Source organism: Nomia melanderi, chromosome 11 (assembly GCF_051020985.1).
Source record: "Nomia melanderi isolate GNS246 chromosome 11, iyNomMela1, whole genome shotgun sequence".
In the NCBI taxonomy this organism is placed as follows: domain Eukaryota; kingdom Metazoa; phylum Arthropoda; class Insecta; order Hymenoptera; family Halictidae; genus Nomia; species Nomia melanderi.
In genome coordinates this window covers 16,857,425-16,882,675 of record NC_135009.1, presented here as the reverse complement: position 1 = coordinate 16,882,675, position 25,251 = coordinate 16,857,425, and the positions used below count along the sequence as shown (strand labels likewise).

General features: G+C 38.0%; 4 protein-coding genes across 14 annotated transcripts; 2 read left to right on the top strand and 2 right to left on the bottom strand.

The window, feature by feature from the left end:
* Nucleotides 1-365: 365 nt before the first annotated feature.
* On the bottom strand, nt 366-12,556 carry rl (Mitogen-activated protein kinase rl). Of its 6 annotated transcripts, none has more exons than XM_076371901.1 (9): nt 12,341-12,556; nt 11,464-11,590; nt 11,282-11,392; nt 10,962-11,213; nt 10,714-10,881; nt 10,449-10,637; nt 9,959-10,361; nt 4,305-9,717; nt 366-4,159 (listed from the first exon to the last, which is right to left on the bottom strand). In XM_076371901.1, the coding sequence occupies exons 1-7, from the start codon at nt 12,463-12,465 to the stop codon at nt 10,236-10,238; spliced, it is 1,098 nt and encodes a 365-aa protein (XP_076228016.1). In that variant the 5' UTR covers nt 12,466-12,556; the 3' UTR covers nt 366-4,159; nt 4,305-9,717; nt 9,959-10,235. The 6 variants fall into 6 exon arrangements, with proteins under 6 accessions (XP_076228016.1, XP_076228014.1, XP_076228013.1 ...); XM_076371899.1 differs by having other exon boundaries at nt 4,305-10,151; nt 10,229-10,361; XM_076371898.1 differs by having other exon boundaries at nt 4,305-10,361.
* A 479-nt stretch (nt 12,557-13,035) lies between these two features.
* Nucleotides 13,036-17,505, top strand: LOC116434896 (F-box only protein 21). Of its 4 annotated transcripts, none has more exons than XM_031993805.2 (9): nt 13,036-13,657; nt 13,993-14,262; nt 14,414-14,849; nt 14,922-15,052; nt 15,144-15,294; nt 15,374-15,583; nt 15,662-15,742; nt 15,816-16,041; nt 16,116-17,505. In XM_031993805.2, exons 1-9 carry the CDS (start codon nt 13,491-13,493, stop codon nt 16,310-16,312), a joined length of 1,869 nt encoding a protein of 622 aa, XP_031849665.1. In that variant the 5' UTR covers nt 13,036-13,490; the 3' UTR covers nt 16,313-17,505. The 4 variants fall into 4 exon arrangements, with proteins under 4 accessions (XP_031849665.1, XP_031849664.1, XP_031849668.1 ...); XM_031993804.2 differs by having other exon boundaries at nt 13,037-13,657; nt 15,662-15,745; XM_031993808.2 differs by having other exon boundaries at nt 13,045-13,157; nt 15,662-15,745.
* LOC116434883 (uncharacterized) lies at nt 16,993-23,168 on the bottom strand. Of its 2 annotated transcripts, XM_076371868.1 has the most exons (18): nt 22,415-23,168; nt 22,048-22,313; nt 21,658-21,868; nt 21,271-21,587; nt 20,992-21,201; nt 20,740-20,919; nt 20,525-20,639; nt 20,277-20,464; nt 19,851-20,172; nt 19,640-19,754; nt 19,459-19,527; nt 19,059-19,161; nt 18,467-18,978; nt 18,190-18,382; nt 17,934-18,109; nt 17,782-17,854; nt 17,499-17,670; nt 16,993-17,320 (listed from the first exon to the last, which is right to left on the bottom strand). In XM_076371868.1, the coding sequence occupies exons 1-17, from the start codon at nt 22,481-22,483 to the stop codon at nt 17,634-17,636; spliced, it is 3,156 nt and encodes a 1,051-aa protein (XP_076227983.1). In that variant the 5' UTR covers nt 22,484-23,168; the 3' UTR covers nt 16,993-17,320; nt 17,499-17,633. The 2 variants fall into 2 exon arrangements, with proteins under 2 accessions (XP_076227983.1, XP_076227984.1); XM_076371869.1 differs by lacking the exon at nt 19,459-19,527.
* Nucleotides 23,112-25,225, top strand: LOC116434886 (protein CNPPD1). Of its 2 annotated transcripts, XM_031993760.2 has the most exons (6): nt 23,112-23,373; nt 23,450-23,546; nt 23,829-24,034; nt 24,119-24,247; nt 24,323-24,413; nt 24,510-25,225. In XM_031993760.2, the coding sequence occupies exons 1-6, from the start codon at nt 23,329-23,331 to the stop codon at nt 25,049-25,051; spliced, it is 1,110 nt and encodes a 369-aa protein (XP_031849620.1). In that variant the 5' UTR covers nt 23,112-23,328; the 3' UTR covers nt 25,052-25,225. The 2 variants fall into 2 exon arrangements, with proteins under 2 accessions (XP_031849620.1, XP_031849619.1); XM_031993759.2 differs by having other exon boundaries at nt 23,116-23,373; nt 24,323-25,225.
* The last annotated feature ends 26 nt before the right edge of the window (nt 25,226-25,251 follow it).

Here is a 25,251-nt window from a genome sequence, read left to right as displayed (position 1 = left end):
AAAAAAAACAGAAAAACACCAAGATACTCGATTGTACATAAACAAAAAAAAATAAACTTGTACGCGATTGACATGGTACGTACAGAGCATTTAGAGTATATTTTCCTTATGTATTTTGCAAATAATGAAACATTTCGAGGTCTGTGATTACTTAGAATTGTACGTTAAAAACAAAAACAAAAAAAAAGGACAAAAAGGGAAAAGAAGATACGATTCGATAGTAAGAGTTCATCTAACCTTTCCGTTGAGACTAACGAACAAAAGGTTGAATGTAATCTTTCCACATATCCTATACGACCGGAAAAAAGAATAGTCAACGAACCATTGAAGTCAAGTAAATAGGGTTAAGAATAATTGTGACATCATTTCCGAATAATTGACCAATAAAGCCGCTTTTATATTAGCACAATAATACTTTGAATAGTCATTTAAAATACAATAATTGATAATTACGATTTCAAATACACGCGTACATGTGTACACGTATATACCGGCGGCACACGCGCGCACGGTTCGATACGTGTACACATGCACACGCGTATATAGATGTATGTATATTCGATCATTTACACGAATAACAATTATTCAGAGAAATGGCTGAAGTTTAATTTAAAAATGAAAGATTTCCCGTCGAAGAACACAGTGGATTATCGGAATATAATTCTTTAGCCGCATTCATAGATTTCCGCGTCGCTTTCGACCCCTCTAACGTCTCGCCCCATTCTCTTCTCGTTCAGAAAAATTCCTTTGCACGTCCCCTTGATTCTCGAAATGCATAAAAGTGCTCCCTCGACTAGAAGACAATCGCGATCCAGTCGAAAACACCGTGTGTCCCCCGTTCTTTTTTTTTCTTTTTTTGTTATGAATGCAGCTGGAGGCACGAGGTAATTCAAATGCATTAACAAACGAGATGCGATATTTCTGACGAGGGCGTACCTCAGGATTCGTACGAATACCGGGAAACCGTTTCTTAACTAGCGTTAACACGTTAAGCGGCATGTCAGCCACCGGTGACTGACGCTTCTGAATGACTAAAAACCAATCGTATCATACAAGACAACCGATGTGAAATAAAAATGTTTAACAAGGCAACCAAGTTGATAACAGTGTAACGCAAACGTTGCAACATTTCACAAGTATTCCTACTTTTTGAAGTAGAAGTTGAAAAAATAAACTCTATGGGAAAACGCTTAAGATTTTCGTGCCGCTTAACGTGTTAGCCGTGAGTCAGGGTTCTATCGCGTCGTCGCTGCATTTTCATTGTGTGTTCGATTAATTATTCCGCTGGCCGTGTAACAGCTCGCGCTACCAGTGTAATCTACTTTTACTCGTGTCTCGCCGTGGGATCAGAAGTATCGATCTCGTTTGCTAAAAGGCAATCGTGCAAGACGTCGTAGATCTCGTTCCACTATCTTACATAAAAACTGTTAATAACTGTTTCTCTAGTTACTGCATCTGTCTTTGTCGAAACCACACATTTTCATCTTTCTCTCACTCTCACTCTCTCACTCTCTCACTCTCTCACTCTCTCTCGTTTGCTCTCATTCTCTCTGTCTCACGTTTACAGCTCTCTCACTCGAATTTTTTTGTGTTTTTCCTCTCGTCGATGTTTTATCATAAATGACGTATAACATTGAAAATTTATAGACGAAATATCCTTCTTTCAATATTCGGAATATATAAGATATGAACCGGCAACAACAACAAATACACGCAACGTTAAGTATATTAGGCCTGATGATATTGATCAGATTTCTATCAATTTCATATTAAACCCTACGGTCTATCGTTGCTCGCATTCGACTTGCATCCTGTTATACCGTTCCCTGTCGCGATCACGGTGTTCCAACGGGCAATAGTGATAGATCCCTTCACACTCGCTCGGATTAACCATACGGATCATTGTTTCATATTACCTTTCATTGTTTGTATTTCCTTCTGTTACTTGCTAAATCCTCAACTAGAATTATTTGCAATTCATCAAATACGGTTCTCTTTAAAAACACAGTTTCTAACCGATCGATTGGATCAATTCAATTGAAGATAATAGAAGTCGCCTAAGCGTTCGGTCATCGCAACCTTACGGTTCTCCAGTCAAAATCAACGGAACATCACAGAAACGAACGATCGATTTCGAACCGTTGGCCAACGAGCGCACGTCTAAGCGTGAAAGGCGATTTGGAACACCGATACCGCGGGTCGGTCGACCGGTCTAATAATTTTCCCTCGTTTTCTCGAGGCAGCTCGTGAAAATTCTACGGCGAACGTGTCGCGGTGCTAATCGGCCGACGGCCCTCCCGTTCGGAACGCTACGAGACTGCGGATTAACGTTACATTAACATACACGTGGATATATTCACGAAAGGGTCTGATTACATAGACACTGTACACGCAGAGAAACGATTCGAATACATCAGGCGTCTCTCGCCGGAGAACAGGCGCGTCCTGAACCCGCCGCTCGGGGTCCCTATGGCATTTATATCGGTCAGAGAAAACTACGAAAGGATACGAGGAAGAAAGAGTTCTCTCTCGCCCGCCGATCGTCGCCACAGATTATTGCTCGACAACGGAACAAAGTGACATCGAGATTCGCTTGAAAATGGAAAACTGGTTAATACCCGTATAGTTGAACGCGTGGAATGGTACCGGTCGTTTCATGAACTTTATTGCACGATCTCATCTCGTCGCTAACTACGGAGTAGATAATTAACGTCGTCCGCACGACTTTCTTCCCGTGTTCCCCTGCGGATTCGCCTTTTCGCTCGAACGCACCGCACTCCAGCGATCTTTCGTTTATGGAAATTCTAATGTAAGTCGAGTGTCGATTGAATTCACGATTGATCTTGGAGGATCTCCGATTAGTCGGGAAATCGGTGATTTTAGTCGCTAGGTGCAATCAAGCCGAAGACTCGGAAGATAAACTGGTAAACGAGTCTTGCAGAGGATTAGCCGAAGGATTTCTTACTGAACTTATCTGCCAGAATTTCGCACGCGTTTTTGTAGAAGTTTCGGTACGATGGAGCGAGTACACGCGACGCAGGCTTCTCGCGTGTCGAGAATCGAGCGCGTAGAACCCCCTATAACGCGGTTTAAAGAGGAATTCAGTGAAATTCTCCATGAGAAACTGAGTCGAGCGGAGAGCCAGATTAACCCTTTGTATTCGAGAGGCGACAAGTCGTTCGTTTCAACATAGTTATAATAAATAGTTGACCCTTAACCCTTTGCACTCGAGAGGCGCCTTCCAGTCGCCATTTGATTTGACCCAAGAACATTGTATAATTAAAAATTCAATATTAAATTTTATATAATGTCCGAACACGTCAATATTGTCACTTAATTTAAGCAAGGTATTTCCTTATGTTAATTGTAAAAAATATCATTGACATTTCATCAGAAAGTAATGAATATTTATTGAGAAAAATATTCTCGAGTGCAAAGGGTTAATTGAAGCAAGATTCCTCTTTGTCAGTCGCAGTACCAATATTTCATCGGGAAATCATGAATACTTGTAGTGAAAAATATTGTCGAGTGCAAAGGGTTGATACGAGTCGGCCATTGTAAAACAGGAGTTCCAGAATATTTCAACCCTTTGCGGACGAAACTTATACCAGCTTCTCTTCAACATTCTTTTCTCTCGTATCGACTTCTACGCGATTTTCGTTCGAAACGAACCCATGGAACAGACTTTCGCGTAAATGAGAATCAGGTATATAGTGATCCTATTCGAGGGTCACCGGTGACCCGGCATTCGACGTGTCAAGTACAAGTAAAAGTAAACACGCCGGTATTCAACTAAATGATTCGTGTGCAACTCGAAACATGAACATGTGATCTCAGGATGTCGAGATTCGTCCGCAAAGAGTCGATTCCATTACAGGGGGTTCCCCTGTCGTCTCGCTGGCGGGCGTCCTCTTCGATCGGCCGCGCGCAAGGTGTTTCCCCTAACGGGAAGCCGGCGTGCCACATAATCTCGGCCGATTACTAATCTCCATGGATGAAATCACCGTCTAAAAATCCGGGCGACGTCAACGGTACGGTTATAGTGACAAGGACACGTAGTATAAAAAGACGCCGAGAGCTAGAGGTCCTCGCAGCCGTCGAACGCTCGCCGTTATCCCGCCGAAATGCAAAAAAGTCCGCCGTTTCGATTTCTTTCCATCTGATAACAAAAGAAAAAGCAACTGAGAAAGATTGGAAAATACTCGTTTCTCTGTTCTCGTCTCTCTCTCTCTCCCTCCCTCTCTCTCTCTCTCTCTCTGTCTCTGTCTATCTCTCTGTCTCTCTTTCTCGATGGAAACACGTACGCGAAACGGAATCCGGAGGAAGCGGGGAGAGGACTTCTTTCCCTCGTGCCGACGAGTGCGTTTCTCTTGGAATCCCTTCCGACCGATCTAACTCCGTTACATTAACTCCTTTGTGACGCTGCGGACGTAAACAGTGGCAAGGCTGAATCGATAATCCGATACCCTCCAAGGCTGTTGTTTCTGGAAAACACGCGCGCCGGGATCGAAGAGGACACCGGGCCGCGGTGTGCGGTATTCGTCTTCGACGATCATTTTTCCTCGGACGAGAAAACGGATGGGAACGGCGAGGACGTTCGGGTCGCTGCGGGTCTCCTCGAGTCTCGATTCAACCCTCTGCACTCGAGGCGACTCTCGAACATTTGATTATGTACAGTGGAACTATCAAATCTGATGGTTAACCCCTTGACCTACTCGTGTCGGGCTAAAACAAATGTTCCACTGAATCTGAGAAATCTAAATAGTATTTACTCGCTTTGAATATAAATTAAGCTTCTCTGTTATCAGTCATTGGAGTAGACACGAATATAGAGGAAGATTCTTTTCCTAATGAATTGTTAATGATAGTCGAAAAGTAAAAAGTAAATCATAGGGCAAGGGGTTAATATTATACTCCGTATAACGCATCAATTTGAGAAGTATTGAAATAAAGTAACTCTTCTAGTTAGTTTCATAAAATATCGTCTTCGTCTCGTCAGGAAATGTTGAATATTCGCGGTTAACACATTCCGTGCCAGTTCCGGTTAGGTGTTGCAAACGCTGATTTCCCAATGATAGATCAAGTTACAATCAAGCTTCCGCTGACTCTGCGGATATTCCATTATTTCTTCACATTTCTCTCGTTTCACTTGTACCATTGTTCTCTGGAACATGTCTCGCAAGAAACGTTTCCTTGGAAAAATTCCGCGCGTACCATAAATGGCACACGTGGCACGGAACGTGTTAACACTCTGACTGCTAAGTAGACGCTCCTCGTCGAAACAGTTTCAATCAAATAGAAACTAAAATGCGAAGACTCTTCATCGTAATTGCTCTATGCTTCTTATACCTCGTTCCAACAAAATTCGGTTCGATATGCCACGAGGAAAGCGAACGTTTCAATTTTCTATAAAAACGGTACCACCCGAACTTCGTTGACGTGGCGGTCAAAGTGTTAAAACACGAGTTTGAGGAACAATAATTTCGATTATTCCAACTGATCGTGCGATATTTGAAAAACCTGTCGACGAAGCGTCGTAAACGAAAGACGATTTTCACGGAGATTACATAACAGTTGTATTGAAGCGATCGTCAGTTCCAGCCTCGATCGCGGGCCGACCGGATCCCCGGCCAGCCGCGGACTTACTCGCTACGAATCACACACCATCGGTCGTGTTTATCAAGAACATTTTATTGGATGCATCGAAGAACGTGAGATCTGATAGCTTTCGAGGGAGGCGAATTGTGTTTCACAGGAAATCGTCGGTTTCTCCGTTTCGTACCTCGCTCCGGCGCACAATGGGCGAACATCCGACGCTTCTTCGGTTCAAAATCAACGTTCCGGAATTGTTAACCCTTTACACTCGAGAGGCGACTCCTAGATGATTTGATCCAGCAAAATTATAAATCTTGGTATTTACTTGGTATTCAAAGGAAATAGTTCTGCTACCTAATTTATGAATGATTTGTTAAATTCATATTAAAGAACTCGTCTACATCCAATTAGAAAGTATAGAATATTTCCAGTGGAAAGCTTTCGAATGCAAAGGGTTAATCCTTCGAATGCCACTCGACATTCTATTTTATTGCAACCTCTGCCTTTAACAATTTTTTCTATATTTGTAGTATCACAATTGTACCATTTAGAGGTAACATTTCAATGACTCTCAAATATTCTTGAATAAATGAACAGAGCGTCGTATCAAGCTGTAATTGAATGAACTAACGTCGAACCTCAAAGTGAGAAACCAAGAGTATTTCGGACCGCGAAGGGTTAAACATATTATCTTACAGACATTCGCGTGGCACTGAACGTGTTAATTATCGCGAGTATACAAGATACACGATCGTTTCCCTGCGGAATTGCTGCGGAACATTTCATTGTCGCTAGATTAGCTGATCGTCGGTTCGAACGTTAGACTCGTGATCGGTAAAGCTGCGAATTCGCCCATTGTGCGCGGGTTAGTTGGTCGCTTTCGCGTCGTTCTCTCTCCTGCACACCGTCTCTCGCTACTCGACGCGATTCCTCGATTGGGTTCGGTTTCCGGAACGACGCAGTCGCTTTTCGCTCCTCGCCGATAGACCTAACGGTCAAGAACCAGCACGTCCATCATTAACACTAAAACTACCGAGCGAAATTAACTTTTGGAAATTCCTCTATAGAAACTCGAAGGCTAAGTCTATTGAGACTTTAATCGATTAACAATTCAGCGTTGCTAAATCAATGTCTTTAATCGTTTCTAAGAGAAACGTCTGTTATCTTTCTCGCAATCGTGGAAAGGAATCGCGAGGAGATCGTTTCGACCTGTACGGTGGTTTTAGTGTTAATTAGCGGAGTTCCCCGAGCCGCGTTAACAATCCTCTGTAGACGATGGGAGCACCGGCAACGTCCTCGACGACGAATCAACGGACGATGCAAGGAATATTTCAACGCGAAACGCTTTATCTTCGTCTCTTGTCTGCGGCGATCCGTTTTCTATTCTCCTCTCCTTTCCCTTTTCGCGGAAGCAATCGAAGACGCGATTATCCTTGCGAAACCGCGTGTAAAAAGAATGAAGCGGGGCTATTTAAAGCTAAGCGGAGTCGAACGCGAACGGCGCTCGTCGGTCTCGCATTGATTCGTTGCCGCCTCGGTTTAGAGACCGCTCCCGTTGACGGTCAACACTAGAACCACCGGACAAACTGCTTTTCGTCATTTCTCTGTAGAAGCTGCAATGTCTGTCGAGATTCCAGTTGATTTACAATACAGTTCGCTTAGAAGTAAATCAATGACAGAAGTCTATTGCCTTTTCAATAACCGCAGAAAGAAATCACGAATGACTCCTTTGGGCCCAGTAGTTTTAGTGCAACGTGACATTAAAACCACTGGACAGTCAAACTGTCTCTTCGACATTTCTCTGCAGAAGCTGCAATGTCTATTAAGATTCCAACTGATTTACAGTTTGCTTAGAACTAAATCAACGTCTTCAGTGATTCCTCAGAGAAGAGTCACGTTTTCAATAATCGCAAAGAAATTAAAAATGGCTAATTTAGGCCCGGTAGTTTTAGTGTTAAAGATTCCTCCACCATTTTCTCGCATGTTCCTTTTACTGTCATTCGTTTCCGATCGACGCTACACCGTTCGCGCGAAGCGAATGAAACGAAGCTCCGTTACATACGTGATCGTGCCTTAATCCCTCGACATTCGAATTTCCACGTGTTCCTTATCACGATCGGATAACATTCTCTCTCACTCTCTCTCTCTCTCTCTCGCGTGCTCTTCCTAACTCTCCGTTTGAACGGAGCGCAGCCGGCCTCCCCGCGCGCGCGAGCGAGCGATTAAGAGGGCGTCGAATACGGAACGCAAAAATCGTTAAGAACGTTGCTACGCGTTACACTTAGATACGAAGAGACACGAATCGAAACGAGCAAACGTTTTACAATACACCTAACCGGCATGGTGAGAGTTTGAATACAGGGTGGTCCAGCGTGCAACGCGGACGCGCGCCGGTTTCACGGGTGGAACAAACGAAGAAGAAGAAGAAGAAGAAGATTGAGAAGACGAAACCGCGGGGCGACGCTCGTAATCGTTCGCGGCGGTAACAGAATAACGCTCGAGTCGCTCGGACGCGGGAGAAGAGGAACGAAAAACGAGGAGCGTGCACACGGCATACGTTTACCTAAACTGTGTGTGTGTGAAACGGCTTGGAAATGTAAAAAAATATAGAAAAATACGCATAGAGTACACCATTCAAACAAACACCATGCGCCTCGCACAACAATGGCAGTATATCAGTGTAATAATACCAGTAGATCGTGAAACAAGACGTAATTAAATCGCTTAGAAGAACTGGAAGCTCCATCGAATGCAATTAACTATGAATAAACGTTTCATCCCCCCCTCCCTTAGCTTTATCCTTCTTCTTCTTTTTTCCTTACTGCGCCTCTCGCACGCTCGAGTTCTCCCGTTCTCCCATTCTCTCTCTCTCTCTCTCTCTTTGTCTTTCAAGCTTCCGTTTAGCGGTCTCTCTCTCTCTCTTGCACGCATACATTCTCTCAGATACACAGGTACACACACACACACACTACACGCTCACATTGATTCCCTCTCTTTCCTCTACAAGCTATAAAGTTCAATAAAAGGCAGAAAAGAATTTCTGCAAGGTACACAACTACCGTAATAAGAATGATGACACTGAATATTATTTAACGCAAGGAAACTATGTTCGCAAATACTTCTCGGTGACTCTTCCACAATGGCTGTTTGGTTTGACGGTACGCCCGACGTGTTGCGCACCAATGTCTCTCAATGAATAGAGTTTTGTTACTAAGCCCCGGCGCGATCGTCGCGTCGGAAGGCTGAATTGATTCGCACGAGCTGTGCTTCATCCATCGGATTAGTCATAAATAACTTCCGTCACACGTAGCAAAAACAGTGTGACCGAATAATATTTAAATAACAGCGATACCAACGGTGATAGTAATAATAATGACGACGACGACGACGACGACGACGACGACGACGATAACGGGCGATCATCATTATTACTATTATCATTGTCGTTACATATAAAGAGGGTTGGAAGGATACACAATAAATTAACGTTAACCGTAAAGCGTGTCTTAAACCGAAATAAATTGAAACGAGACGAACAGAAGTTATTTGCGGCTCAATCTAATACTTTATTTGTATACAGGGTGTTTCAACGCATCAAACATTTATTTGCCTCGAGTGTGTAATTTCATTTCATTCTGCGCCGTGTCTTACACCGTTCGTTTGGCGTTACACGGTCCTTGAAACGCCCTGTCTACTTAGTTTTCAAAGGAACAGTATTCGTACTGTTGCGAAACCGATCCGGACGTGATTAGTCAGCGTTACAACTTTCAAGTCCTAATCACGATACAACGCTTCGAGCGGCGTTGCATTTATTAATTGGTATTATGGATAAACATACGCTTCACAGAGTTTCCTCTCTTCGCACGTGTATTCATTCTCTCCCTCTCTTTCTCTCTTGCTCGATTCGTTCGTTCGCTCGCTCGTTCATATGATCTTTCTTTTCTTTTCTTTTCTGTTTTTTTTTTTTCGTTTTTTTATATACGTTTTTCGTCGGTCACCGTGCTACGTGGCTCAAAGTATAATTCTTCACACACGAACACCGCGTCCACTCTCACTCGGCAATTAAATCACAGACAATGTATGACGGTGATCAACAATATATAATCGTCAACTAGCGTTCACCTATATAAATTCAGGATAAATAAAAGTTATATTGTACAAATTAATATTATGCGTTCAATGTAACAAAAAAAAAGAAACACTGTATTTTGTATTCTTCCGGTAAAGGACATGCGAATGTACAAGTGTGTTATGCGCGCGGTCACTGCGGTTTCTCTTTTGTTCTCTTTCTTTTTTTCTCTGTTATTCGTAGTTTTGTCGTTTTTTTTGTTTGTTTGTTTGTTTGTTTGTTTGTTTGCTTTACCTCATTCACCATTCCTCTCTCGCCCGTTAAACCGCTGGATCGACCATTACTTCTCGATCGGTGTCGCGTTCGAAGAGCTTCTCTTTTCTTCACATATATTCGATCGAGTGAACAACTGTAAATGAAGTACACTTCTGTTATTATGACACCTCGTCCTCGCACCCTTTTTGGTCATCCTGCACACCCGTTGCAGCTGAAACGTGTTATCGTTATCGTTTTTTAAATGCCGATCACTGTGGAATCGTTTGAGTGTAGTGAGAACGTCGGTACCAGTAGACTACATAGCATTCTCCTGGTGATTCTTTTGGAACAGGAGAGTTTCTTCGAAGATGTATTGCTTCAAAACTTCCTTCGGAAGATCGTCTAGCTCCATGTCAAATTTAAATGGCTCTTCCGCGACAGGCTGAAATCATTTATATATGCTTAACCGTCACATTTATACGCGTCACAGACGTTTCGCTTGATTCAGGCTTATTGAGCGACTGTGTACCTCGTCAGAAGGATCGTAATATTGTTCTAAGTAGGGGTGCGCGAGTGCATCCTCCACGACGATTCGCTTGTTAGGATTAAACGTCAACATTTTATCTAAAAGATCTAAAGCTCGTGGATCAGCGTTGGGGAAAAGTGTCGTCCATGGAACCTTTGGTTTGAATGGTAATGACTGAAGGTAATTACGTGCCTGGAACAAAGAGTATATTAGTCATCGATCAAATGAATCCTGGAACACGTAACGGACGAGAAGGAACGATTTATACCTTTTCGTTAACGATGCAGTCAAGATCCTCGGCAGATGGTGAACCAAGGACTCCCAATATATGGTTCAATTGGTCTAAGTAATGTTTACCCGGAAATATTGCTCGTCTTGATAGCATTTCCGCAAGTATGCAACCAACCGACCAGATGTCTATAGACTTAGTATAGCCCTGCGAAATGAAACGATAAGCTACAATACAATTGCCAATGTAGCAATCGATGCTGTACAATAGATTTCATGGATTCGTACCTTGGAATTGAGCATTATTTCAGGAGCTCTGTACCATCTTGTCGCTACGTATTCTGTAAGGAAGCCAGCATGATTGTGCTCTGGATCAGCTACTCTAGCCAAACCAAAGTCACAGATTTTAAGGTCACATGTGGTATTCAAGAGAAGGTTGCTTGGTTTCAAGTCTCTGTGCAACACGTTTGCAGAGTGAATGTATTTTAATCCTCGTAGTATTTGGTAAAGAAAATAGCATATATGATCGTTACTAATAGCCTGAAATTTGAAGGGAATTTAAATCCACCGTTATTCCCAACTATAAATAACCATGTTATTATGCTAACCTGCGTTTTAAGAAGTTTATAGAGATCAGTTTCCATCAGGCATTGAACAATATATACATCTTTCATTTGTTCTATGGTAGGTGCCCTTAATATATCCCTTATATCTATTATCTGTAAAAAAGACATAATAATTCAATATAGATTAAAACATCCGTATTACAAGTGGCTCGTAGAGAACTCACATTTTCATGCTTAAACCTGGTCAGAATTTTTATTTCCCTCAAAGTTCTCTGGCTATACGTTTGATGTTCAAAAGGTGAAATTTTTTTAATAGCTACCTTTGTTTTTGTTACATTATCGTAAGCAGATCTGTAAAAACAAAATTCTATGTCACAAACTTCTTTGACATTTAATCACAGTTATCCTACTTTACTTCAGGAATGTTATCTGATAAGCCCTGATTAATGACCACAATACAGAAAATAGTTGACCGCATAAAAGAACCGTTATTATTATTATTATCATCACATTACCATTCCAATAAAACTGCTAACACTACCAAAATGATAGATTCTACATTTCAACTAAGAAATTCTACATTTCAACCATCAAGGAAATCATATAATATTCCACTGTCAAAAGGAACCTAAATATCGTCGAACGGTAAATCATATATTTAAAAGAAAAAAGGAAAAAATAATCATAAATCCATCGGTCGGAAGACATTTGCTGTAACTATGGCGTTTCTAAAAGTAAACGTGATCTCGTTAACGTGTATCGATAAGAACGATAAGCGAGTGATAAGAAACAGGAAACAAGGAAACTGTGACGCCAACACGCAAGTGACGAAGGGTTCGAAAGGGTGTGACAATCACGTTTAAAACTGGCGCCAAAAGACGACAATACATAACGATGAGTAGCGCTTAATAGCGGATGCACATGATGTCAGGACAGAAATAAAACCATCAATACGCATCGGAGAACGGGAATCCCACTGTGGAACCGGTGATTCGCGTGACAACTGTATTTCTGATTGTTTATCTTTCGGCCTGTCAGCCAGTCGATACGCGGTCGGAAGTTCTCGTCATTAACTAGGAGAAGTGACTCAAAGACACTTACACGACCATCCCATAGGCACCCTCACCCATGTACGACAAATTCGTGTATCGAGGACCAACCTCGAACGTTTGCCCGCGAACGACCTCGCAATTCGGATTTACACTTGCAGAACCTTCGCCCGCCATTTTGACAACTATTTTGCGGCTCCGGCGAAGTCAGGACGAGCCTTGCTTCTTCGCCGACTCGCCACGAACAACGCTGCAATTAGATGGAGTCGCAATCATTTCACGCGTTGCTTATCTAATAAGTTGTGTCAAACGGTTCCCGAACTAGTCGTTAGAGGGTTACCAACCGTTTCATCGAGTTAACTATAGAGGGCCAGAATTCCTAATCGGAACATGGCCAAGATACAAGACGAGATCAAACATCTTGTCATTCGTGTCAAACCGTGTCGACTCGATGTTCTTTAATCTTGTAGCAGAATCTTCATTGCCGACGGAGAATGTTATAAAATAAATCGTCGGTTTTATAACGTGAAATTATAGTATCTTCAATTATGATTACAAGAAATGAGAATATTCGAATAATTCCCTCGAGCGAAACACGAGATCGCGTTAATTACTAATGGCAATTTAAATGTAACGAGCGAAGTGAGCCTCGCAGGTTACAATTCAAGGTGGTAACTTGCAAACGATTTTTTTCCCGCGTTCACGCGTTGGGTATAGATGGTAGAACTTCAGAGTGGAATAACGTTACTCCCTCTATACGGGAAGGATGTAAATGAGTATTGGGTTTCGTCGCATTGGAAAGATGAAATTCTCCGCGTATAAGCGCTATACCACTGTTGTATATATACGCAAAAGTTTGTATAGGAGATGTAAGTCTGCCAATTAAAAATTCCGTTTCGGTTGGCTACTGTAGTATTCCTGGTGTGCCATTGATGAATAAACGATCGTTGTCGGTACAGTTTCGTCGGAAACAGGTAGTACGAGTGTTTTTCCCCCCTTGTTGCCGTGTTATATATCACACGCATCTACTTCCGATCCGTGAACAAATCTACTGACATCGAAGCGATCAGTGTGACGGCAGATGCGTGTCGGTAAAGTGTGTTTTGGTTATCGCGATCGTACGGCGCAAGTAAACAGTGAAACAGAATTTTTTACTCGTATTCTCCAGGCGGATACCACTGGTCGCAGTAAATCGCGGAAACATGTCAAATTACACAATAAACTCGTTACCTAGTGAAATAATCGTGCGCATTTTAGAGGACAAACAACTCGGCTTCTCCGATGTGATTAATCTCAGTTTTACGTGCAAAAACTTGCATAAAATCATTGACAACGACAATGAACTGTGGAAGAGGAAGTTTTTTCAAAGGTACAAGGTTTATTGATCAACGGAAATGTTGTGATCGCATTGCGAAACGAAAAGTCGAATTATATAGTTATTATTGATTTTTCTACTTTTCTGTGTACATTGTGTACCGTCGTGGCATTCTCGGTATTCTGTGATTACGCCGAACACCGTTTTTTATGACACGAAGAACCATTTAATTGACTGTATTAACTTTCGAGATGAATTGTTCTTTTTTCTTTTTTTCGCAGATTTGTTTATCATGAAATGCAATAACACGACGTAACGTACTTTTCCGCGTGGAATGATATTAAAAATTATTAAAAACATTTTTTTAATTATTTTCTGTTTTATTTTAGATGGCCAATTCTGGAAGAAATATATAGGACTAATAAACCAAAAGGTTGTATTGTAAATTGGAAGGAAGAAATTGAGATTAGTTTAAACATCAGAAAAAAATTATTATATCAGTTATCCTTAATGTCTAGTAAACACTATAGGCAGGGTGAGTTACCAAATTCTGCATTTAAAGTGTTTGATCCTCTCTTTCGTGTAGAGGATGGTGCTCACCCCTTTGCTTATTATTTTCTTGTGGATGAACTGATCAGCTTAATTAAAGCCCCTGCACTGTGAGTATAATTATATCAATCCATTAACTATAAAAGTGATAAATTGGAAATACATAAACATTATCAAATAAGATGTATATATACATATATATAGAATATCTTGAACCTTTTATGAAACACCAATTAATGGAATTTTTGTTATATGTTTCAGAACCAACAATTTAACACATAGATATTATGCTCTCAAAGTAGTTGAATACTTGAAGCAGAACCATTTAAAGAAAGAATGGCAGAAGTTTATATCTCTACCACCAAGTGAACAAACTTTAGAAAAGGGTGCAACCATTGTAGCACAGTGGGGCCAACCAGAGAGGCATGTGACATACTCCTATATATTATCTCTGTTAGATACTATTGCAGAGCAAACCAAAGCACTACTCAAAGAGCGTTATCCAGCTCATTCCATATTCTCAACATCACCAGAACAATTCGCGTTTTGGAAAAATAACATTATCGATGATAATCAATGGAGCGTTCCAGAGACAAAACAAATAACAGATGCACTATGCAAAGTATTATTCTACAAGTTTGGATTTTATGGTAGTAATGAAATGTATTATTCCTCAGAAAATTCATTTCTAGATCGTGTAAGTTGTCACTTTCAAAGTATGAAATTTATTGTAATTTGTAAATGAAATTTAATATTATTTATGATATAGGTTTTGGAACACACGCGTGGTATTCCTATAACTCTAGCGATAGTATTCGAAAGCGTTGCTCGAAGACTCGGTGTACGTTGCGAACCAGTCATTTTTCCATCCCATTTCTTACTGCGATGGAAGGAAACATAGTAAGTTATCAAGTAATATATAAAAACATAATAAAAGAAATAAAAAAAAAAGTTAGCAGATACTATTTAGTTTTAATATACTTGATTTCAGTGGACCTGACTCTGAAAATGTGGAAAATTTTTATATCGACGTCTTCAATGACGGTGAATTTATAACCAAGGATAATTGTCCCCGTATTAGTGGCGTTTCAAAATGTCCGATAGAAAAGTATAATGTCCATAGGCCAGCGACAGCCGTGGAAGTTTGTATCGAGTTTATATTGGTAATTGTTACTTTACACTGCTTTCTAAATGTAATTAATTTCCAACAATTTTTAAAAGGTAGTAAGAAGAATGGCGAGCAACTTAGAGATAGGTGTGAGGCAACAAACACATATGAATTGGAGAATCTCAAGATTACGTTCTACACTTGAACTTCGGCACATGGTGCAACCTAATGATCCCGATCCAATTTTAAAGCTGGGTTCCTTATACGTCGAACAAAATATAGATTTAACAGAACTCACGGATATGTTAAGAACTCTGCAGATGGTACTTCATGGCATTAACATTATGCACTACAAAAATCCATATATGAATTTTATTTAAAGTTATATTAAAATCTTTAAGGACTCGAAATCATCAGACTGCTGGCAAGCAAGGGTAATTTTTTATGAACTTGAAAGAAGACAAAACGAGTTGTTACCAGTGGTAGTATGTTTCGCAATGTTGTGAATTTTTTGTTTGCTATTATTGGTAAAGATCTACAAATATTTATTTCCAGGAGGAAGTAGCACCGAAAAAGAGAGGGCCGGATGTTTTGTATGCGATAGGAATGATTATGAAGCATAAAATTCATCAGTTTTTATGCGTGATAACAGGGTGGGATCCAATCTCCACAGCAACATCGTCCACAATTGTAATGGCTATACGTGAATTAAAAAAAGGTGAAAAGCAACCATTTTACGAAGTACTCGCAGATGATGGATCGTATCAGTATATAGCCCAAGGTACGTCAGACCTTCTTCTGTTAATAAAGTAAGAAATAATTTATTAAAAATAATCTCCGATGTTTTCTTATTAGAAAATTTGGTCGTGGCTGTGGAACCGGAATGGATTAATAATCGTCTTATCGGTAAATACTTCTATAAATTCAATGGTATGTATTATTTACCAAACGAGGAAAAAGCGAAAGAATATCCAGAAGATGAGGAAGCTCGTAATAGATACTTGCAAAAACTTTTTAACAAAGGCTATTTACGAACTGAGACGTGCACATAGTAATAATAATGAAATAAGTATTAATTCATTAGAGAAATGCACAGATAATACTGTAACCAAAAAAAAAAGTAATAAAACATTCATGCTTTTTCATATGTCATCAAATATGCGCTGCTTTTTTAGGGAAGTTTTAATAAGTTTCTAAAAGAGGAAGAAACAAAAAAAGAAACAAACGCTTTCTTCCCATTTTTCTATCTGTAGATTTAGAGATTAGTTGTAACGACGGTTCAGTAAGCAAAAATAAAATTTGTAAAATAATAGAGCGTACACTCTGTATAAACGGGAAGCAGTTGGAAAACTATAAAACCGTTCGAGCAGCACGATTACTCATCGATATTTATAAGTAGCGCATATTATATAAAAATAGTTACACTATATAAACATTTAGCGAATCAAGAGAATCTTCTAACTCCGAAAATTTCATACGTGATATACATTATTGCTTAAAAGTTTCAAATCATTTATTTGATAATCGGCAGTGTAAATACATACGAGCATAATTAATAGGTAAAGTTTAAAAGTTGGCGATGTGTATTCATAATGTATATGTAAATATAATAAGCAGTAATTCCTAACAGTGATTTATTCGTATTGTCCATTTAAGTGTTTTAGTGTTCTTATGCGATTCGTTTAGAAATAATTTTGAATTCAATAAGGTTTGAACATAGAAAAAATATATATACTTTGTGCTCTTTATTTTATTTCACTGTAGTGGGCTATGCTTGACTTAGATATAGTCACAAGCAATCACATATAAATAGTACAAAATTTGTTTTTATAATACTTTCAATACCATAACCATTCGAAAAAAAAAAACAAACTAAACATAGCGATTATTTTTATATTGTATAATATATTAATATTGAAGTCTAAATAAAAACCTGGGATTTAACCGAACACGTGCAACTATACGCGAATAATAAATAATGATAAATAATGTAGATCACACTATCACACTAATATGGAATGATACCGAAGTCACACGTCTTTTTCTTTATGCTCTTTAAGCTGGAAAGAGATTTAATTCGTTTGATTAATGTTCATGTATAAGGAAAAGCTTATTCGATAGTAAGCACTAAATTATTGTTAATTATTTGTAAATAATACATTACAAAATATGTTGTATATTTGCATAGTACCTTGTACCTGCTATAAAATATTAACTTTATTAAATTTTTACACTTACCATGTTATTATATTTAAATATTAATTTTCTAATTTCACTGGTCTCACTTTTTCCTATCACTTCTAATAACAATATTAACGTTTAGGTGAACAAAAATCACAGTACACGTATGAAATAAATATTGCAAACGTTATTTCAGGAAGATCCTGAAGAATTAGTTTCTTCTAACGACCTGCAACAATAATAATTCAATATTATAAGTATTATACATCGATTTTCGAATATTTATTTTTTAATTAACAATTAATGTTACTGATATAATATTCAATTAAAATCTGCTTACTTTTCAGTAACAGATTTATTAGAATTGTCGCTAGTGGATGCTTGCATAGTTGTGTCCAAAACGTTCTTTTGACCTAAAATATTTAAGAGTATCATTTTATTATTGGCTTTGCGTCATAATCAATTTCGTACTGTTAATATTACTGTATGTACTATGTTTATGTTGATACAATGCAGGAGCCCAGCTATAATTGTTAGGGCTCGGTATAGCATCAGTTGTATTACTTGTCGATGATGACGCCGCGTCATGATTCAACGAAGAAAGCGCGGCAGCTTTTATTCCAACAGTGGCACAACCATTACTCTTTCCCTCTAATGAAGTATTTTTTCTACAAAAAAAAAAAAAAAAATTAATGCATCCAATTGGAATGTTTTCGTTTATTACGTACAATTAAAAGAAAATGCGTACCTTAATTTACTAAAACAACTGGCAGTGTCTTTTTGAGGTATTGGATACAACTGAATAGTTTCTAACAATTGTTCGAATTCGAACACTTTACTATTTTCGTTGCCTATCACGCTGACATTGGCAGATGACAGTGGCGAGGATTGTCGTCGTGACAGCAAATGCTTAGATACGATTTTATTGCTGTCCAATACTACTAAAAATGTAAATGCTCCAGGTCATTATATGTGTTCGCAATAAAAACATGAGAAAAAACAGTGCTTCCCAGAACTTTAATTACCATTTGGCACTATTAAGTCCGATCTAGACGCGTCTACTTCGTGATTAATTTTATTGACTAAAGATATTTTTGGGAGATCCTTATCGCAATCTATGGAGTTCGAACGAGTCGCTGGCTCGGATCTCGTTTGACTTCCGCAAGCTATTAATCCGGATACTTCTTGCTGATAAATGTTGGACAGTTGACCTAAATTAGATCTACCGTTGCATATCATTTGAGGCTGATAAAGATGAGACGGGCAAGTGGAACGTTTCTCGGAAAATTGTTCGTTGCAAGATGGATCGAGTTCGTGGTGTTTGTGCGAGAACGAGGATGAACCGTGAGCCGACAGTGTGGCAGCACAATGCAAGGGACTAGAACTGTGATGTAAACTAGTTAAAGAAGTCCTAGAATCATTTGCGTCGTCGACGTGCTGATTGAAACACAAAGAGGTCCACGCGGAATTCCTATCTTGCATTTCAAACAAATGCAACAACATTATCTCGTCTTCTAAACTATCGTTACCTCGCAATCTATAAAATAATAGTATACAATTAAAATGATTACTCTCAAAATGAATCTGAATAATTGTGAATTTTAATTTTCAAGTAACCTGCAAGTCTCTCCTGTACTATCCCGGTTGCTTTGTTGCTTCGTACGCTGTTTATTTTGAATCCACGGCGTTAACGATTCTGCAACTTCTACGTCATTTTCTCCTGTAAAAATTACAATTGCCATTATTAGGAATTATTAGAATATTGTAGCTTATGTTGCACGTAACGTAAAGAATAATTTAACATTTTTCTGTGACTCTAATTATCATGGTACATGTACGAAAATAATTTATTCGGTGTTGCAAGCACAAAAGTAAGAATTAGACGGAGATTAATTCGGAAAAAGACGGAGGATCTTTTATGAGATTGCTCGAAAGTGATCTGGAGTATGGGAAGTAGGATTCTCTTTCATATAATCTTCGTCTGGTTTCTCATTCGTGGATTTTTCATTTTCGACACCTTTATCTAACTTGCAGTTCCGCTGGCTGCATCTCTGTACATCTATAAAACCCTTGTTCGAACTTGCACCTAATTCAATCATATTTTTGTATAAATCTATATGTACACATATGCTGGATTAGTTATGAAAAAGGGCCAAAAGGAAAATTCGAACATCTAAAGAAGAAAATTTAACTCATACCTGACATCGTTTCATCGTCCACGTCGTTTTCGTCGTTCGAATTATCGTCCAAAAGCGTTAAAACTGGTTTATTACGTTCACATTCGTCCAAGTATATATCGTGTTCGCTCAATTCCTGAAATAAATATAAATGTTCGGCTTGAATAATATTCACAGACATTTACATCGTTTCGGTTTAACGATTCCAATGATACTGTTTAAAATGTCTCACTCCGCTATCGCTACTGCTGCTACTGGACAAAAGGTTCAATGGTTGCTGATTAAGTACTGTCGGTGATGAATAAGATGGAGACGGGGAATGAGCACTATTCGTTTGACATTCTCCAGAACTATCATTTGTGTTATGCAAATTGGGTGATTCGGGTTTCCCTCTATGTTGTTTTAAGCTGGTTTTCGATGAGATAGAAGATAACGTTGAAGAGGATCCGAGCGGACGTATGTTTGAGACATTTCCTAATTGGCACATAGGCATTAATTGATCACCTGCCATGACACCACTGTTACTTCCGCCAGAGAGCACATTCTGTAGCGATCTATCGCAATAAAGGGCTTTGAAGTGTATCGTACAGTATAGAGTCCACGAAACGTCGAAAATTTTAATCGTATTTATTCAGAAAAATGGTAAAATAGGACTTACCTTGCCGATGAACCATTTTGATAAGTTTCGACGGAACGAGATGAATTGGAATTCAATAATGGATCTCCAGCTGCCTGCGACTGTTGTTGCATCACTAGTGGTGTTACATTTGATGTTTGTCCACATAATGTTGCTCCGCTTGATACTCTTGCTGCCATTGCATTCCTAGATATCTCTATTGCCAGTCTCTGAAAATCAGTTTTAAAATGTTTAAACCCGTAACTGTGACTTGTTAGTTAAAATAATACCTCTTTCAATTCATTGATTTGAGCAGCGTACTGGTTCTGAACTGTAACCAATTGACTGATATACCACTGTTGATCCCTACACCGTTGATAAAATGTTGGTGGTCGTACCTGAAACCTGATATTCATTTGGATATTATAATTCCAATGGTAACATAGAGAATCAAATGAATTCGCATAGCTTCCGCATTCGTATGAACGAAGAACATTAAATTTACCGCAGTATAAGAGTATCCAACTCTGTATTTAAGTAACCCTCGGTTGCAAGTAAATCCAATCTGAAAAATCTGTTGTAACCCCAACATTCACCAATTTCGAAGTCAGAGGCAAATTCTCGAACAATGTTCTTACTTGTGTCGCGAGATCCCTGGTGTATCATTTCAACTCGATATTCGTATCTAGGGAGAACATATTTTAAAAATTGTTGATCAGAGTTCAAAAAGAAAACGGAATTTCTTTATAACGCATACTTGGATGTTTCTGGCAGACCGGCGCTCAATTCTAGGAAAACGGATAAATAATTTCCGCGGACAACTCCGTTTCCATCAGGATACACTTTTAATCTCCAACATAATCCGTTTACATGCAAAGGCGCTGAATATACGGGATCTGCTTTTAACTGAAGTTGAGTGAAATTCTGCATCGCAAAAGTTGCGCTATCATATCCTGGTACGATTTCACTGTAAAAGTAAGCAAAAATCAATCATTATCTTTGTAATGAATTACGATGTAAATAATTATTAATTTACCTATGGAAATCTGCAGGAACAGGAGCTGTTACAAAACTCGTCATCGGCTTTTTCCTCACTTGGTGTATCATTCGCGATAAATCTGCACTTTTAATAATAAGTTCAGATCGAGTGCAGGTATGCAACTGATGTTCAACTTCTTGCAACAAAGCTTCTAGTTGTTCAGTTTCTAAAGTCAAGGAATTTTTCTGACCCATTAATGTTAACAATTTAGCTTTTAGCTGAGAGTCTAGACGTGCTATCATCAATTCTACTGCATTTCTAATTTCTCTAACTCTTTCATCCTTTGCAGCTCTCACTGATTCAACGTTACGTTCCTGTTGAGAAAATAAACATGAAATAACATTCATTGATTTTTTTAATTAAACTGGTATTTATAAAGCTTACCACTTCTTGAACAAGACTGATCAATTCCATCAGTCTTCTTTTCAATTGTCCTACTTCTGCTTTTATTTGTGTAACATGTTGCTCATAGACTTCTTCTAAAGGTTTAAAAGTATGTCCTGAATGAGTACCACCCCATAGGGCACATTGATGACATATACATCTACGACATGTCCAACAATAAACAGATAACTTCTCGTGGTGCACAGTACACCTGCAAAAAAAAGTTCATAAGTTGAGGTACCATACTGCATTACAAATCTAAAAAAATCAACACTTAAAATTTGTAATCTTTCTCCACTTTTACATACAATTCTGTCTGGCTAATGAAATAATAGTTCTTAAAATATATTATAAAACTGAACTATTCTTTCTAACTTATGAAAGAAATACCTGTCTCTGCTGGAGTCATCGTGCTTAGAATTTGATATACCAACAGCTTGAAGTGTATCAAGTTGTTGTGTCACTTCTTCTACCCATCTACAGTTTACCAATTCGTGCAGATGTAAGGATGCTCTGCAATGAGGACACTGAGAACGCTGCTCTGTGAGCCATCTTCTAATACAAGTATAGCAACACAGTTTACTGCAGTGAGGACAAAGATGCGCGTCCCTCAGTTTTTCCATGCAAATGAAACATCGGAAAACTTCTGCTAGTGTCTAAAATAAAATATAAAATTTTAATCTCGACTCAGAAATTAAAAATTAAATGCACATTTCAATAATTTCAATATGTATAATTGTACAGCATATCCACAAACCTCGACACTGTGATCATCCGAGTTTTTTGAGTTAATTGACGTTTCTCTGCTAGCCATACTGTCTGACATTTATTAATAAAAAATTGTTAAAGTATTATTGACCGTTACATCTATCGCCAATACTCAAAGTAGCACAAATCTTCGACATCTCATCTCGCTGATTTGTTCAACTATATATTTGGTTTAATAGAATGTTATTTTCAAATATATGTTCATTATTAACATCTGCTACTTAGCTACTAATCGGACATACACGAAATGCTTTCTAAGTACTCTTAAAAATTTGTAGAGAAGTATTCGATATTGTTATGAGTGGTGATTCGCCATGAAGTAAAAATATTCTTTAGCGAGCAGTACAGGAAACGTTCGATCCCGTTAGGTCAGTTTATTTCAAAATATATGCATATTCAGAATGATATTATTCCATAAGTTTTTTATTGTAGTAAAGATGTTTTAATAAGTCTCGTACTAAAAACAAATCGGAAACGTACAATAAAATTTTATCATGCCAAGATTCATTTTTGAATAATTCGAATTTGAAAATTCGTTAAGCATTAGATAGTTATATTTCTTCCCAACCGGAAGCACTATTTCATTAGTTAAATAAAATCTATTTCAGTCTAGTTTCAACTGCTTGGTTCCTTTCAAATATATAATTTTACCGCAATTATTTTAAGCTATAATTAATATTTATCAAACAGCTGATTTTCTCTTGTAGTGGCACCAATGACATGTGACTGTGACTATATTCATTATGCATAGAAAACGTAAGTTATCACGTTGTTGTTAAATCTGAGTAACGTGTTGTTTCGTAAATAATATTTTCCAAATTTTTTAAACTGTTCAACGCTCCCAATTTTCCAATCAACGTATTCGGAGTATTATAGAAGAGTTGTCTCGTGTGAAGTTCTAAAATGACGACTACTTCAAAAAGAAGAAAAGCCCCAGCAAAACTCAAGGTAAAGCAGCTGTTTATCATGTTTTTACTGAAAACTGCGATGTTTCCACACTTTTCATTTTTATACATGATTACAGAGCATGGGCAATCATGACGAATTTCTAAATCGTATATCGAAATCACTTTATTATTCGAAATTGCCAATGACGGACTGCCTCAGTTTACCAGTTACTGGTTAGTGTACAATCAACAAGTATTTCAATTTTCTATCCGTGTATTTTGCGTTTAATCGTGATGCAACAATAAGAAGAGAATACGTTATTTCATTTGTATAATTTTAAAATCTGTAAAATATAAAATTATGGTTTCTAAAAAGTTTTGCTTTTAAAGTATTAATATTCTTTTGAATAATACTTGTACTTTGTGTATTTGATACCTTTAATTGTTCAATAATATTACACAAATAATTAGAAGAGTTTCAGTATTAAAGTTTATACAATTAATATATATTTTTAGAATTGGCAGCAGAACTCTTTACCGAAGTAAAAAGTGGTTATACGCTTGAACGATTAGATGTAGAAGAGGCAAGCAGGATATCTAGAAACGCGTGTGTTTCACCATGCTGTCTTGTTTTGGCTTTATTATATTTAGAAAGACTAAAAGATTGCAATCCTGAATATTTACAACGAGTGGCACCTTCTGAATTATTCCTTGTTTCTTTGGTATTGAACAATATCATTTATTATATAAAATTTTAGTATCCCCAGGAAAATATTACCGATTCTATATTATTATTCCCATCACAGATGGTGGCTAGTAAGTTTTTAAATGATGAAGGAGAAGAAGATGAAGTTTTTAATACCGAATGGGCTCAGTCTGGTCATTTAAGTATATCACAAATGAATCAATTGGAAAAAGACTTTCTCCAAGCTATTGTAAGTGAACTAATTTGTAATAAATTACTGGTATCTTATGTGAATTAATACTAATTAAACTATTAAAATATTTAGGATTGGACAGTTTTTGTCCACAATCAAGATTTTTGGGAAAGACTACAAAGATTAGAGAAGGCTATAGCTTACAAAGAAGCTCAAAAAAGGGGTTGGTTTTCATACACAGAATTGAATTGTCTAATGAACTCAATGCAGCTGCTATCGATTGCTAACGCTATGATAAATATATCATCTATTTGTTTAGCAACGTACACTGCAGGTATAGTCACTTTATTGGGATCTGCTTTGGTTGCAAGCTATTTTCCAGGAACAGTACTCAGTCCGAGGCAAACAACAAATTCTACAGATGTAACAAGAGTAGATCTAAATCCAAATGTAGATGTTTCAACAACAGTAATTCAAAATATACCAGAAGAGGTTTTGAGAACAGATTTTACTTCGCTACATTGCAATGAAACTCAACAAAAATGCAAAAATATTGAATCAAATGAAGTGATAAATGAACATTGGAAATGGTGGTTAAATTCTGTTATGATTTGGTTACCAGCATACTCAGGCTTGGATCCAAAAGAAACATTACACACGATAAGTGACACCATTGAACATACAAATTCATTTATAACATCTACTAATTTTGTCCTGGACACTACAACGTTAATGCAAGATGCAGATAAAATTGATGTAAATTGGAAACAAATTTTGGGCATAGATTTAAATCTTCTTTTGCGTGATTGGAGATATTATGCAAACTATGTTACAAAAATAACTCTGGGTTATCATCACTAAAGACTAAACTTTTGTAGATACGTAGAAACAAAATTTCTAAAATTATTATAAGATGTTTATGCTAGGAAGATTGAGAAAAAAAAGTATATATTTTTTGTACTAACTTGTAAACTCACAAAGAACTTCTACACTAACAAAATAATTTTTTCAATAAATACGTGGGATAGATACTAATGGACTATTTTTTAAAATCTTTTATA